Genomic DNA, 16079 nt, shown 5'->3' with positions numbered 1-16079 from the left:
ATGAACACACGAACTCGGATGCACCGAACACAAACACCGACCAAGACCCCAGTTCAACAGGTCATTGGATTCCTGCTTGTCCCAAGACCCCAGCAGCAGCAGTAGTAAATTCAAATCGGCCACGCACTCCAACAAGTTTGCAAAGCCAAAGGCCACAGCACCACAAAAGCCAACCAAAGCCCTGCACAGCTCCGCATGCCAGCTCGCTACGTGCCGAGGTGCTCCCCCTCCACGTGCCGACTCCCGCGTCCTTTCTCCACGCTTCCCGACTTCTTATAGCGCAAATGGCGGCTCCTGAATCCTGATCACATCGTCACATCCCCATCCCTATCGCCTTGCTACTACTTCGGGTCCGAGAACGAAGCCATTTTTGCATCTCCGCGAGCGACTTGAGAGGCCGGGATCGGCTTTGCAGCGTAGGAAAATGAAGAGGCTGCTCGTTCATGGCCGGAGGGGAATCAGCTGCCCCTCCAGGAGCGCGGCGGGAGATCCCTCCGCCCTGCCCGCGCTTGGCAACAGCGTTCTACTGCCCAGGGTGAGTTCAGAGATCACTGCTGCCCTTGAGTTTCTGAGTTTCCTGCCTTGCCTTCTTCAGCGTTTCATTCCTCTGGCAGCACCATGATCTGCTATTCTAGGAGTCTTCAGTAGTAGTACCACTAACATGTAGCAGAGCAATCTAGTGTTGTTTGTCCAAGTGGCAGTGTCTTCTTGCATAGTGAATTGCAGAGATAATATGGGAGAGATGGGATGTAAAAAGCCTGCTAAAATTCTAGGAAAACAGATTGTGTTTAAGAAGGCAGAACAACCGGCTGGTCCGTGGATATGTTGCAGAGATATGTTCAGGTAGCAAGTCGAATATATGCAGCTGTTCTAGTCCAGTTTACATGAGATGTTCAGGTAGCAAGTCGACCGTGCAGTTGTTCTAGTCCAGTTTACATACCTAGTTACGTACTGCTGAAATTGATCTCTAGTACAGTACATCTGACAGTGTTCTATAACCTTTTCCCTTTTTCATGTGATCTTTGCAGTACCACTCGACAGAGAAACACGACGACAGTGACACGCTGGGCGAAATCGGAGAGAAGGCAAGAACGACGGCGGAGGAGTTCCTGAAGATGGCCAAGGAGAAGACCGACGACGTCGCCGAGGGCGCAAAGGAGACGGTGCAGGAGACCAAGGAAGCGGTGCTCGGCGAGTCGGACGACGAGAAGGAGAAGTTCAAGCAGAGGGTCGAGCAGGGGAGGTACCATCAGAAATAAGTGGCGGCTGCTCCGCTGCACTGCCTCTATACTTGCACGCAGACAGACATGGCCTGTCGAGGTCGTTAGCTCTGCAGTTTGTATGTCGTCAACCACTAGGTTTGGTATCTAGGTGCTATGTGTAATGTTTCTTCCCCCTTCAGTTCAGTGGCCTTCAGTACTACAATGTGATCTTGGTGCTATACAACTTGCCACTTCCCGCAGAATAAATAATGCTGAGCCTCTGAATTATTTTTCTTCTCTACCTAACTTGGATGCACTTTACAAGAATGTCACTGGATGTGTAAAGATCTGGTGTAGAATGATACTGACTGAAAAGATACATGCAGCAAGGGATAATGCCCTGTGACTTACTATCAGATGGCAATGGGTCATAATTGATCTGCTTTGCACTTTGTTAGTCACGAATCCATCATGTCAACAACGTTATTTAGGTGAAACCGTGTCTTTGGCAATTTTCTTCCGGCGAAATAAGAGTTTGATGAACTCCACATCAGCAAGCAGCTGGACGGCTAGAGGATGGTTAGTCGGTGTGCATATGTTGTCCTGTTTTGCTTACCTCGTGTGTGACATGAACTGATTACATGATTGGCTACTAAAAACGAGTTTGTACACGACTGAAGATGACAGAATTAGGTTCTTGTACCAAGTGAAAAATTGGGTGACTCTACAAGCGTTATCATACAAAACTTTTCTCTTTAAACTTTTATTAAATTGGTTGCTCCTATGGGCTTTCTATGAGCATCAAGTGCTTTTAGCATCTTTGTTATCTAGTGCACATGCATTCTAAATCCTTTACCGTTAGGATTGCACTCACTGACGTTCACCATTTCAGTAGTTGAATGGTCACCGAGTTTATTCTTCTGAGTTGAACTTTTGAGTAATGCTCCATATAGAGGGCAACTATGCAACTATTCTAGACATTTCTTCTGAATCCAACCATCTCTAACAATGTCTGCAACTCTACGGAGCTTGGTACTTTGTCCTTGACAAGCCATTTCTGAAATCTTAGAGCAAGTACGTTTATGTAAAGCTGAAACCGTGCTACTATGCTGATACAGTACCGTTTGAATTGCCCGCAGAACTGAAATTTCCACATCAGTTTCTCAGTGTTAATTATCTTTGTGTTGAAACAGAATTAGACGAAAAGTGAGGTCCGTTTCATCTGTGAAGGACGAAATGGAACTATGCAACTGTACTACGTGCAAACTCCCATATACTGACCTTTCCACCATCACACGACTCTGCAGTATCTACTCAGAATTCAGATAACAAAACCAAAAAAAAAACGTTGAACTGAAATCTGCCGGAGGTGACGGTCCGCAAACCTGAAGATCACGCACCGATCAGGCATCTGCTCGTGAGCGTCAGTGAACGAACTAATCAGCAGCAAATTTTATTGGATCAATCGGGAACAGGACACAAGAAAGAAGAAAGAACCAATCAATAAGTAGAGATCTAAAACGATCGATGGTCTACATGGCGGTGCCAACCCTGAATCAGACGTTAAAACTATATGTACACAACCAATTAAACGACGCAAGGAACCAACAGATCGATCGATCGATCGATCGGCGTTCCATCCTCCAGGGATCAGCCGAGCCTGGCTGCCTAATACCCGGCGGCCACGTCGTCGCCGGCGCCGGCGGCGCCCTGCTTCTTCTTCTGCACCTTGCCCTTGATCCACTGGAAGCCGTGCGCGGTGCCCTCCTTCACCTTCTTCAGCCCCGTGGCCGCGGCCGCCTTGGTCTTCTCCACGCCTCCCCCGCCCTGCTTCTTCCCGCCGCCGGCGCCGGCCCGCGGGGCCGGGTCGCTGCCGTAGTCCCACTGGTCCGCCCACGACGAGCCAAACGAGTTCTTGCGCTCCATCAAGAACAATCTCAATCAAGTGATGAACAAAAGCTTCTCTCTCCTGCGGTCAGTCAGGGCGAGAACGGCGGGGATTTATAGGGGCATGCCATGCGCGGCCCCGCTTCGGGCAACCAATCAACGGGAGGGGATCGTCCCTTCCACAAGACACGCGTGGGAGGAAACGTACGCGGAGGAGGCTGGAGACAGACATCCGGGATCGGGACCGGGACGCGGTGGTCTCGTTGGCTGCTTGGTTGGTTCTCCTTCCCGCGGCGCTGCATGCCAGTTTTGACCGGCGTCACTCACGACGGGGGCTGCGGTCCACGTCCATCCATACGGCCTGGGCTGCGAATACGAAGCTTCCAGCCGCGGAGACGCCGACCGGTGGGCCCGCGGAGATCGTCGTGGCCCGCGTGTCGGTGTAACCGTGCGCGGCCACAGGTGAACTCGGTTGTTTACTCTTAAAAATGTTTTTTTTAGTTGTGAAAAAGTGTTGGACAGCCTGGTCGCGTGGGTGCGTGCAAGACCGATGTCGTGAGACTGTGACCTCCCCTTTGTTTTAGCGGACGGGCCGGTGAACCGGTCGCCTGATTTGATCGGTTCAAGAGAGGCTTGCTTGCTTGGCTTGGCTTGGCTTGTCTCTGAGCAAAACCGCAGCAAGTGCCTGTCGTGGCGTTTATAATTAAGCTTCGAATTGGCCCATTTGGAGTCGTGGGATTAGTTTTTTGGGAGGAGATCGGCTTGACCAAGTTATCGGGGGAGTTTAAGGTTCATCAACCAGTGAGCATCTAGGAGTGCCGATCGTCTTCTGGACAGGAACTCTCTTCTTGTTTTTCTTTTCTTTTGTTAACCGAAAGCTTTGTTTATTTTTTTAGTTGAACCAAGAACTTTATTGATAGTATGAATCATTCAGGGTTACTCTATCCATTCCAAAATAAGTGTAGTTCTAATTTTATCCTAAGCCAAACTTTTTTTTTTTGGAGGGATATCCTAAGCCAAACCTCATTAAATTTGACTTGTCAATTGTCCTTAAAAAAATTGACATGTCAACTTGAGAATATACTATCATCCATAACACCAAATTTGCTTCATTATCCTCAAAAAAGACATATATTTTCACATTATATTCATTGTGCATTCCTTGCTCAACTACCCAACCAAACAACACGTGAGGAAGCGAAGATTCGGAGAGCAGACTTTTCCTATTATTCTCATTGATGTTTGTCTGGTCTGGGTGTCTGGGTAGGTATTCTGGTGGACGTCAACTGTACTTTGGAATTGCGAAAGGAAGTCATGTGGTTATACTAATGCGTGCATGGACCAAGTGGACGGGCGACCAAACAAACTATTAACAAAGCATAGAATTTGGCCGGGATCCTGAGTCGCTGTTGCCGATAACCTGATACGGCACCCAGAGTCCAGCCCTCACCAACAGCGACAACTACCATTTGGCCGGACAGAGGTTACGAAAAGCCCAAAAACAGTGTAATAATCTACTTGTGGAATGATCAGCGTGACAGTGTCTTGGTGGCAAACCAACGACCAGTAGCTAAAAGAGATGTCATACTTCACACGCTAGGGAGTTTGACACTGAGAAAATAAACCATGTGATCCGTGTAATCTACTGTATTATTCTGTAGTGTATTTGTAAGTATGTACAGAAGAATCTATCCAAAAATATCAGTGACCAATCGAACTAGCAACTAGCAATCGTGGCAGAGCCTGCAGGGATGAACGTGGCGTGACCGTCACGGCGGCAGGCAAAAGGACCGGGTAGTCGATCTACAGTGACAGCAGCAGCAGCAGCAGCAGGCCAACCGCCACAACTACCGCAACGAACCGGCCGCCCGGCCGGGAGCCGGTGCCGGCGCTGCTGTCCATCTCCCGGCTGCTCGTCGACGGCGACGTCGGCGCGACGCCCTTGAAGTCGGGGTTGGTCCCGTACATGCTCTGGATCCCCTGCACGTCGTCCGCCTCCAGGTCCACCTTCCTCGTCCCCGTCCTGATGGTCGGGTACATGATGGCGCCCTGCACCGACGAGTGGCCAAGCCCCAGCAGGTGCCCGATCTCGTGCACCGCCACCGACTCCAGGTCCACCGCACCCGGGCTGGAGGAGGACGCGCCGCCCTGCCCGTCCGCCACCCACGCCTCCGCGGCGTCCAGGTGGAACCGCCCGTCCGTCGGCGAGAAGGCGTGCGCCAGCGTGCCCAGCGGCCCGTCGAACGCCTCGCCGTCGCCGTGCGACCCCGCGTAGAACCCGATGGTGATGTCGGCGTCGGCCTCCGACGCCGTCTCCGCGAACCGCAGCGTGGTGGCGTCGGACCACCGGGCGAAGGCGCGCGCGAAGACCGCGCTCAGCGTCGCCCGGTCGATGGACGTCGCCGCGGTCGCGGTGATCGCGTACCGCAGCTCGCGGCGGAACGGCGGCCACATGGGCCCGCCGGGGAAGTACGTGTAGAGGTGCCGGCCGTGTGCGCCGCCCGCGGACGACGCGTTCCGCCGGTCCATGGTGGACGTGCCGTTGACGACGTCGGCCACGCCGCAGCGCGGGGCGACCATCTGGGACACGGTGGGCGGGTCCAGGAACCCCGTCGCGTTGAGGCCGAAATTGCGCTGGTACGTGGCGATGGCCGCCTCCAGGTCGGCGTCGAACGCGTCGCTGAACGGCGACGACGACGGCGCCTCCGGGAGGTACCCGAAGTGGCTCAGGTAGTCCTTGAGCCTCGCCAGCCCGTCCCGCTCGTCGCCCATGTGGCAGCCGGAGAGGTTCTGGAACGCCAGCCACGGGTTCGGGAACGGGGGCTCCGCCTCCGGCAATCCGGCCACCGGGAAGGCCGCCACCGGCGACGACGAGGACGCAACGAACACTACCGCCGCCGCCATGGCAGCAGCCAGCAACAACACAAGGGAAGGAGAACCTGACTTGCCCATTGCTAATCGATGAAGTCTTTCTGCAGATGAGATGAGCAGGCGATCGAAGCGAGAGAAGCAGGCTGCTGTCACGTAAGCTTTAAGGCTCGCGAGCGAGCGGCTGGGTCAGCAGCACGGCGGGACGCGGAGATCGCCGAATAGAGGCGGGAAACGTCCGCCCCGTCCGCTTGGGTTCCAACGAAATGTCCGAGTTGGTGTGTGCTTTTCCAAAGGTTTCGTTCGGTCAAGTATGTGGCCTTGTGTTCGCCGCATGTTGCTGTCAATCGGTCGAGCGTCGACGTGACAGATGACGGCTTCGGGGTTGGAAGCAACGCCTTTGGCTCCCGATCGAGCCTTGACTTGCTATCCGGCAATTGAAGCAGCTTCCATCAGATTGATCCACACGCAAGATATCGAGGATCCCAACTTGCACCGGCCAGGAAGCAGACGAAACATGCGTCTTTGAATCGGCAACTCGTCAATCAGAGATCAGCAGGGATGCCTTCTAGTTCCAGTGCTAGGTGTGTGCAGGTGACCAACCCCTCCTGCTCTAGATCACAAAGCGGACGACGGTTGAAACTTGAAAGATAGAGGTGGGTGAGTGGGAACGCAGGCGGATCGGGGCGTTCCATAGCCAGATGCTTCTTTTGCTGATGGGTGCTTTATTAGCATGACACGAGCAACTCTCGCACTTTCAAAAAGACTGAATTATTGCAGCTTTCTAGTAACAGACTGATTAAGATAAGCCATGTTGCTACTAAATGAGAAAGGAATGGTTCTGTCGTAGTGTATGAGAAGGTCGCCGTGGATTTTTCTGCGTGAACCGCCGGTCCGTTCTTGGCTTTGAAGCCCTTGGGATGGGAGGCCCCTGAAGTCGAACACCTTGATTCGACCGAAAGTGCCATGATAATGACAGACCTAGAAGGTCGTTTACGCGGTGGGCAGCACACCAATATCCAAAGCATAAACGGATAACTGTGCAAGAAAACAAAATCGATCAAATGGGCCACACGGCCCTGTTTACATTACGGAAATGGAGTCACGACACAAGCCAAATTCCGTTACTGGTAATTGTCAGTCCCTTTCCTCTAGTGGGTGTCTTGAAATTCATAATACGTTCTGGTATACCGTTACTGGTAGATGTTCGAATTGTTTGTACCAAGGAAAAGTTGTACTCGTATTCAAACAAAGCAATTGTAATAATCAATCAAAAGGCAATGGTTTTGCCTTTATTTAAAAAAATCGATTGAATTAGCCTCTCACGATTGAAAACATCTGTGTGATGGGTTTTGGGGTTTCTCATCCGGCTATCATTGCTTTATGTACAGATCTTTTTGATGGATGTATTAACATTTTTTGACTTAATTCAGTCCATGTGAACAACATGACCACGAGGCTAGCAGGAATCACGTACTAAGCAGAGCACATGAATATTTATGAACATAGTAAGTACTGCATACGCATGAACCAATGAAAGTGAGATGAACAGATTGTACCATGTGGTTGAGAAAGTGAGGGTCGTGGCAGCGGCAGGCTGATAGATTTTTTTTTATATTTTTTTGCGGAAAGCGGCAGGTTTGAGACAAACGTGTGGAAGAAAACCAAACGGCGTCTGGCAATCCACAAGAGAAGACAACGCAGGTACGAGCGCGACCACTCGTACCAGTGGTGGTATCATGCGGCGCCGCCTCCCCTTGATTGATTACTTTTACCACATACAAACGGATCTCGGATGTGACGAACAGAGAGACTCCAACTCAAGACTCAGAAGTAGAAACCCCACCTCCAGAAAGGACCCAGAGGGGGAATAAAAAAAGGGCATCCACCTCGCCATTGCTTCAATCACGAAGACTACGACATGGATCATCATCGTCATCCATGTCCTCGAGAGAGGCTCCTCCATTCATCTCATTGTAATCTCAAATCGTAGTGTTGATTTATACGTGTATCACATGATCATTCATCTTTCATTGCCATGATCACCTCGGTGATGTCTTGTATCTCTATGTCTGAGTAATTTTCTAGTCCTCGGGGATATGGAGGAATCCTAATAGTCATATGAATTGAACACCAATAAGATATATAATCTTTGTTATATGATTGTGATAATGTTCTTCATGATATTGCGCGAATGTCGCCTGCACAATATTTAGCCATAGTGAAATTGAACGAAACTATTATCTTTGTGATATGAAGGTTAGAGGTACAACGGTCACATAAGCTACCTCCTCTACTCAGTGGATCATTAGTAAGGGAATAACGGAGACCCATATGCTTTATGTCGCCTCCACAAAGAGAAAATGAGACTCTTAATCACCATCCTACTTCGCCGGTAGTTATTGGAGGGATGGTGGTGACGTGCGTGATGCGAAGTTGCGACTGTATGCACATATCTTGCTATAACGGAGATTACATATCTGAACCAAAAGTTGTGTTTCTACATTATAAAGTATCATAAATACTACTCCCTCCGTCTCAAAATAAGTGACTCAACTTTGTACTAGCTTTAGTACAAAGTCAATACAAAGTCGAGTCACTTATTTTGGGACGGAGGGGGTAGTATTGAATCTAGACTCTCTCATAACTCTTTTAGCCCTACTGCATAATCCATCATTTTCATTATTCTCTTGTTCTTAGTTGTTATTCTTGTGCATTTTAATTCTCGTTTTCACACACTTGCAATATTTTTACCTTCGCACCACTTTTGCTTGGGATCTAAATAAATAAGTTGCAAGTATATTCTGATAAACCTCTATAAGGGGCAAAAGACCATTTCCTCATCTCTTCATGGGATTACTACTCTTACTTCCAAAATAGGTACAACAAGTCACCGTGCTCTTGCAGGACAAGATTCACATTGGCGGCCCATTTTCACAGCAATGTTGTTGTCACCTATGATGTGGTTGGGGAAGTCTAGGAAGTGGTTGAAGTCGTCGACGGTGACGTATGAAAGTGAGCGGTCATGCCGAGATGCTCCCCAAAATTGTATCGTTGTTCTCCCCATGCATGATCTCAAAGGACGCGGCTTCAAAGGGATGCTCTCTTGTATGACAGTGCACCTAGTCATCAGGATTGGAAATGGGTGCGCTTAACACGTATTTTAATGACGCCGGTGAGCGTTCTAAATGGGTGGCGGATGAGGAGTGTGTGTACCACTCCTTGTCTCATGCTTCAATGTGATACGGGGGAGAGTTCCTTATATCCTCCACTCCCAAGGTGGGACTAAACTTCTCACCAGGTCATGAAACCACAAATGGTCCTCTGAGATTTATCGAGGAATTATTTGTTATATGATCATAAAGTCCATCTAACTTTTAACATGGGAGATTGAGTGTAACGACTGGGAAGTGAATAGGGTTTTCTGATATTTTCCCCCACAGAAAGTGAGTTCTTGAGCAACATGGAAGAAACTAAAAAGCTAAACAACATGTGTGAAGACCTATATCAATCTACAAAACAAAAGCATGATGTCATACATGAAAATAGCGAAGGGAAAACTAGGTAGTGATTGTGAGAACTTGGACATGCTAGATAAACAGTAAAGATGAGAAAGTAAAATGCTATTAGACTTAATTGGATCAATCTGAGACAAAAGTCTTCACGTAAATGCGTGTAACATAAAGTAATAGAGTTGCAATGGACAACGAACAAACAGTGAAAGTCTTCACAATGGTAACTAGGCAGGACAAAGATGGCTAAGTCTATCAGGGAGAGGAAAACCTCAAAATATAGCAAAGTACTGGAAAACAAAGGGTGGGTGGAATAAGAACTGTTAAGTTGGTAAAGCCATGTGATTTGTTTACCTAATTATTGGCTTCAGTTCTACGTCTTGGTTGGACAGGCTAAGCACACTGTCGTGAGGACAAGTCGTCGCCTTATTCTCCTTAAGCTAAGTTTCTTGGAGCGCCCAACAATTCGGGTATATCTTGTGGTGATCCCCGAACTGGTACAAACTTGTTCTTTGCCGAATTCACACGTTGGATGTTCACATAACAACACCTACCATCTTGAGGATGTCAATTCATCAAGGGTAACAAATCAAGAACTAGGCATGACTGTGTGTCTACTGATTCTCAATCAAAACTCATGTTCAGGATCGTGTAGTTTTTCCTCACTTGGGATTTGTCTCTAAAATGGATGAAGGGTATTTCTTGATGCCTCTAGCAAAATTTCATTTGAGAAACCACCTGCTTTAGGTGGCGGTAGGGGCTATTTAGTCGGCACTCTGGCCAAGGGGTGACATTTGGATGGGATGCTCCTATCGACGAGCTGATGGCAACTAACATCGGTAACAATAGCAATGGTCATGCGGGTGTTCCGAAGAACCTAGGAAAACTACAACGACAACCTTCCTAACTCCTTGGAGAGAAAATTAACCCTGGTGACACTAGCAACTCGTGCTGATTCCTCGGACGCACTTGACTTAGTCACTGGAGCTAGTCGGCTTGCTTGGAAGGAGATTTCCATGTCTTGACTATTTGAGTAGGACGGGTTCTGACTAAGCACACACGAAGACTTTGATATTGCTTCAGTTTTTACCCCTCCTTAATAGTATGGTTTTCCCTATCGACTCAACGAGTAACTAAATAAACTAGTAAATAAATACCACTCCTTGAATTCTAGTTTTTCACTATGCATTGGGAAGACTTCAATGTGTTCTCAACATTTTAGGAGTTGTAATCCTTTGATTAAACCAAATCCTCGAGGACCTAGCACCTCCATGCACTCTATAACACATTAGTCCCATATTTTTTGTACTAATCATCAAATCCACAAAGGGGGCACTAGATGTACTTACAGAACAATTTTTAGGTATTTTACAATAATAAGAAAATTTAAATAACAGTTGAATTAACAATCCGCCAAGGCAATATTCGGTGTGACACACGATACACTTATCTGACTCACCTATGCCCTCCTTGCATAAATATTGTGTAAGGCCAATAGGAAAGCACACATATCCTTACCGCCCAACATCTCCGGATAAACATGCTCAAATTTCCCTTCATTTTGCTGCTTAGTTCTCCTTCCTCACCCGACCTACACGAAAGAAACGTGATAATGACTTCTTTAGTCGCTCCCCTATCCACATAAAAAAACATGGACATGAGAACGGTTGCTAGCACAAGCAGGTACTTGCTCGCCGATTGGCGACACTATTGGCCGTCTACCACCAATCAGAATTTATATAGATAATAAAATATACATATAGATTGAAGGGAACATTCATCAAATACAATATTTGGTTTGATTTGATATAAAATCACGACGTTCCCCAATGTAGAATACAACTACACTAGGAAAACAAGGCCCTAAAAAAGTTCATCGAAATATATCAATGATAAAAACATTTTATATTTGGACTTCAAAATATACTTTTGAACAAATATTATTACGAGTCAATGTTAAAGCAGCTTAATGCATGTTCGACACAAAGTGAAGCCAATGAAAAAGAGTAAAATAAGTGCGGCTATGGATTTTTCAAGAGGTTGTGTGACATATTTCCGAAGTTGTCATGTTTTATGTTCCGTTTCAACTATTTATGTAAATTATTAATTATGATTCGGTGTAATCCCCAAGTCCTTGAACAAATTGATTTCCATTTTATCTAAACTCAAATGTACTTTGGTCCTATATGTGTGTTGGCCTTGGTGTAAATCACCTGGTTTAATTATCCATAGCTTACGTGAAAAAGTTAGGTCAAGTGATACATAAAAAACGCATTTATATCAAACTTTTATGCATTTGAAAAAATCGATATGACATGCTAATTTTAAAGAACTTTATACACAATCCATGTACTAACAAAAGGAGTGATAGGTGATACTTTTTAATGCCACATATTACACTTTATATTTTAATTTTAAGACATTCTTGGGAGTAGTATGGCTTCGTGAAATTAAAAATAACCAATTCTCAATTTGAGATCCATAGTCGTTTTGATCAAGATCTAATCATCCTTTTGTTTTTGCTCAAATCTAGATGTTAAGATAGGATTGTTTTTTTCTTGGCATCGTGTGAGAAATTCACGAACGCTTTAAAATCATTAATTAAAGGGAAGACCCCCTTCTAACTAGAGTATAACCGACAAAACCACATTTCTATTTTTCTATAGTTAGATGCATATGGTGTCCATATAGGTTCGGTGTTAGTAAATATCTTGACAAAGACTTGTAGAATATGTAGAGTATATAAATATCTGGTACTAGACCAGAACTCCAGAAGGAGGTTTGTAAGAGCGTGTGTGGTCTTGACCAAAACCAGGGTAAGCAATATTGGACCTGGGTTGCAACATCTCATAGCTGAAAAATGACCCGGTTCTAGCTCTAGGATCAATTATACTCCCTCCGTCCCATAATATAAGAGCGTTTTTTATACTAGTGTAGTGTAAAAAACACTCTTATATTATGAGACGGAGGGAGTAGCAAATTTTTGAACAGCCACGTCGGCTTCTCGTCTCCTCCATTACCAGATCCTAGCGGGTGGGGTCTTGCTTCGTGTGTCCGAATTTTCATGCCGAGACGTCAACATGTAATTTGTCCTCTAGAATGCCATGATTTCTCACTGTCATTGCCCATTAATTTTCCCCGCAGTGAAAATAAATCTTCAAGTTTAACAATTGGCGAGAGATATACTGCCAGCCGTCACAGGCTCCCTTCGGAGCGGGATGCTCTCATAGAACCAGGTGGAGGTCCAACGATACATGAAGTTGAGCGGCCCTGACGCACCATGACTCTTGAGGATGCCGCGGTCACCACACTCACCATGTTTGCACTCAGCAACTCCACGTATAGGGGCCGGATCCTCACGGTGTGTCACCTCCATAACTTATGGTGCATGGAGTCGACCGCGTCCGGATTGGACCTGCCATCAACACCCCATTTCAAACACATGGATTTCCCTTGATTTTAGGGTATGCTTGGTTTGCAACTAAATTTTAGATGGCTAATTAATATTTAGCAGCTTTAGAAAATTGGCAGTCATTTGGTCGGGCTCCAGTTTTTCCCAACCCGTTCACTAGGCAAAGCTGACAATTTTTTTATTAGGGGTGGCAAAGCTGACAAATACTGGTATACCAAATGCCCATCGTTCCTTCTCTCTTGAGGCACTTCTTAGCCGTAGCCCGCACCACTGGAACGAGATCCTCTAACGTAACAACAACTACTGCAGGGGGACGTAGATGTCTAGCACCCGTCGATGCCTCATCCGATGGCAGGAATTGGAACGTGGCAAGCACCCAAGCAATGCCTAAAACAGTGCGGCCCATAAACGAAGCCCAATCGCGTAAGGGAAAAACAATCTTCGAACTCTGTCATGTCCGCACCTCTGCCATGAAACCTAGCTGCTCAACCTAACAGGTTGAGGTTGAACTTGAAGTCTGAAGTTTGTACTAAAAGCTAAGTTTTAGTCTTTCAGACCAGAGGAGATGAATTGGTTTTGTAAATTACAAAATTGAGTGTGGAAAAACTGATTGAGATTTGAGATGGTGTTGTTGGTTATGATTTTAACCGGAACATTTTGCCATCCAAATTTGTTCATGTACAAATAGCAACTGGAAGCCTATTATCGACGTCATGGTGCAGCTGTAGCCGGGCGTGCAGTCGTCATGCTTATGGGCCGCGACATGTTTATTTTCTCGAGGTGATTGGGCTGTCTATGGGCCGGCGCAACCAACGCTGCTGATTCTCGTTTGCAGTTCCTGCCGTTGGATGGCTCATGAACGGGCGATGCGTCCAGGAGGCAGATCCTATATGACGCTCGCGCGGGTCGGATCGTTGCCGCTTCGCTGAAGAGAAGCCGATGAACGAGGCGACACGGGCCGGCCCACTTCATGAAAGCTCCCGGTTTTGGGAACCTTCTAGTAGGTTCCCTGAACCATTTTTTTATTTGGTCGTTTTTTCGTTTTTCATGTTTTCGCTTTTCCTGTTTTTCCTTTCTTTCTGTTTCTGTTTTTTTTTGTTTCTTTCTCCTTTTCTTTTTCTTTCATTTGATCATTTTTCGTTTTTATTTTTATACTTTGTTTTTAAGAAAAAAATTGAAATCCAAAATTTTGTTTGTCATGTAAAAAATAGTTCACCGATTCATTTTTTTACTTTTTGAAATTTTGTTCACAATTTAAAATTCTTCAGCATATATCACAAAATGTTCGACGTGTATTTAAATGTTTGTTTAGCGTATATCACAAAATTGTTCACTGTGTAGTTAACAATTGTTTAGCATATATTACAAAAATGTTTAATCTACATTTAAAATTTGTTCATCATATATCACTAAAATGTTTAGTGTGTTTTAAATTTTATTCAGCATATATCACAAAATTGTTCACTGTGTAGTTAAAAATTGTTTAGCATATATTACCAAAATGTTTAATCTACATTTAAAATTTGTTCATCATATATCACTAAAATGTTTAATGTGTTTTAAATTTTATTCAGCATATATCACAAAATTGTTCACTATGTAGTTAAAAATTGTTTAGGGTATATTACCAAAATGTTTAATCTACATTTAAAATTTGTTCATCATATATCACTAAAATGTTTAATGTGTTTTAAATTTTATTCGGCATATATCACAAAATGTTCAATGTGTAGTTAAAAATTGTTCAGTGTATATATTACAAAATGTTTGATGTATAACTGTTCATCATATATATAAAAGTTCAATAAATTTTTTGTTCTTTAAAAAGAAATCCCATGTACAAATTCAAAAGTTTGTTCCAGAAATATTGTTCATTTTTAAGGAAGATTTAAAAAGAGATCTGCCGTTGTACATATTACTTTTAGTTCAACGCGGTAGTTTAAGATAAACTAACTCGCTAGGTGCAGTGGCTGGAGGCTCGTTTACCCTGCGCTAGGTCGCGGGATCGAATTCATACATCGCTCAATTTTTCTGACATTTACTATTACGTTCGCTTGTCGCCTGGTAATTGGGCCGGCCCGTGTGCGCGAATTCTTCAGCGAAAGGTCCAGTAGTTTGCTGCTACGTTAGAACGTTAGAGTATCTCGTTCCCGCACCACCCCGTCTGCACAGCCCGGCGATTCCCAACGGCCCATTGTCTCTCTTGTACAGAGAGCCGGGCCGGTGCTGCGAGCTAGAGATGTCCTACGGTGCCGAAGTTCAAACACAAAGTGCAAGTGCAAATCAAATCAAAATTTCCTGCTGGTCGTGGCCCAGACCGAGGTCAATCATTCACGATCCGATGTCCGATTAATCCATGTGGTTGCAATCAGACAATTTCCACAGGTAGGCGGTGGGACCTCGGATTGGATCCTCCTATGTACACCCTGCTACAGTTGGCCCTCTTGATCGCCGTGTCGTCGCATGCGTTTGCATCGACAAGCCGTTGTGAACCTGTCTACAGTAGCTAATTACAGTACAGTACGTAGGATCCTTGTTTATGTAGCGTAGGCGTAGCAGTATCGTATTTGCCGGAACAGCTGCGAGGAAAGCTCGGGATTTGCTTGTCCTTTCTTCTGGAGATAACCGCCTTTTAGCTATCTTGCATGATGGCATGATCGGATATGCCCTTTGCTTGTAGTGTTGGGCATCGTATCGAGCCAAATGAGCTGCTGCATCACGTCTGCAAGCAATCCTTTATTTTCCATCTCGTTGTGTCATTGTATATATGACTCAAATTTGAGCTATCATTTATTTCCTTTTTACGAAAAAAACAGCTGAATCTATTTAAAAAAAAATCACAACAAGTACAAAGTATCCAAATATAATAAAAATTATATCGAGGTCCTTAGACAACTGAACGGCCATCACCGCCACCTGAACAAGCCGCCAACGTGTTGCTGTCATCGCTCCCCTATTAGAGCACGTGCCCTTACCGACAAACGCCCTGTAGCCGTAATCATCGTCGTTGAACCCTCCCAGATCTGGCTGTCGCACACGGACGATGAAAACTCCTAACCTCGCCGTCCCAAAGAGACGAAAGTAATCTACGTCGAACTCAAGGAGGATTGGAGCCTGGAAGACCAACTCGAAGAAGAAGCATCGCCATCCGTTCGAATGCTGCCCCCGCGAGGATGAAAAACCCTACCGTAAACTACT

General features: G+C 45.8%; 3 protein-coding genes across 3 annotated transcripts; 1 reads left to right on the top strand and 2 right to left on the bottom strand.

Moving 5' to 3' along the window:
- Window positions 1–228: 228 nt before the first annotated feature.
- LOC109753512 (uncharacterized) lies at window positions 229–1490 on the top strand. Its single transcript, XM_020312411.3, has 2 exons — window positions 229–535; window positions 1029–1490. The coding sequence occupies exons 1-2, from the start codon at window positions 425–427 to the stop codon at window positions 1257–1259; spliced, it is 342 nt and encodes a 113-aa protein (XP_020168000.1). The 5' UTR covers window positions 229–424; the 3' UTR covers window positions 1260–1490.
- A 1140-nt stretch (window positions 1491–2630) lies between these two features.
- LOC109753510 (uncharacterized) lies at window positions 2631–3214 on the bottom strand. The gene has a single exon (XM_020312409.4). It carries the CDS (start codon window positions 3126–3128, stop codon window positions 2871–2873), a length of 258 nt encoding a protein of 85 aa, XP_020167998.1. The 5' UTR covers window positions 3129–3214; the 3' UTR covers window positions 2631–2870.
- Window positions 3215–4718: 1504 nt separating this feature from the next.
- On the bottom strand, window positions 4719–6752 carry LOC109753515 (metalloendoproteinase 3-MMP). The gene has a single exon (XM_020312414.4). It carries the CDS (start codon window positions 6039–6041, stop codon window positions 4893–4895), a length of 1149 nt encoding a protein of 382 aa, XP_020168003.1. The 5' UTR covers window positions 6042–6752; the 3' UTR covers window positions 4719–4892.
- Window positions 6753–16079: the final 9327 nt, after the last annotated feature.

Source organism: Aegilops tauschii, chromosome 6 (assembly GCF_002575655.3).
Source record: "Aegilops tauschii subsp. strangulata cultivar AL8/78 chromosome 6, Aet v6.0, whole genome shotgun sequence".
Taxonomy (NCBI): domain Eukaryota; kingdom Viridiplantae; phylum Streptophyta; class Magnoliopsida; order Poales; family Poaceae; genus Aegilops; species Aegilops tauschii.
The sequence above is the reverse complement of the archived record's forward strand: the minus strand, read 5'-3'. Positions and strand labels throughout refer to the sequence as shown.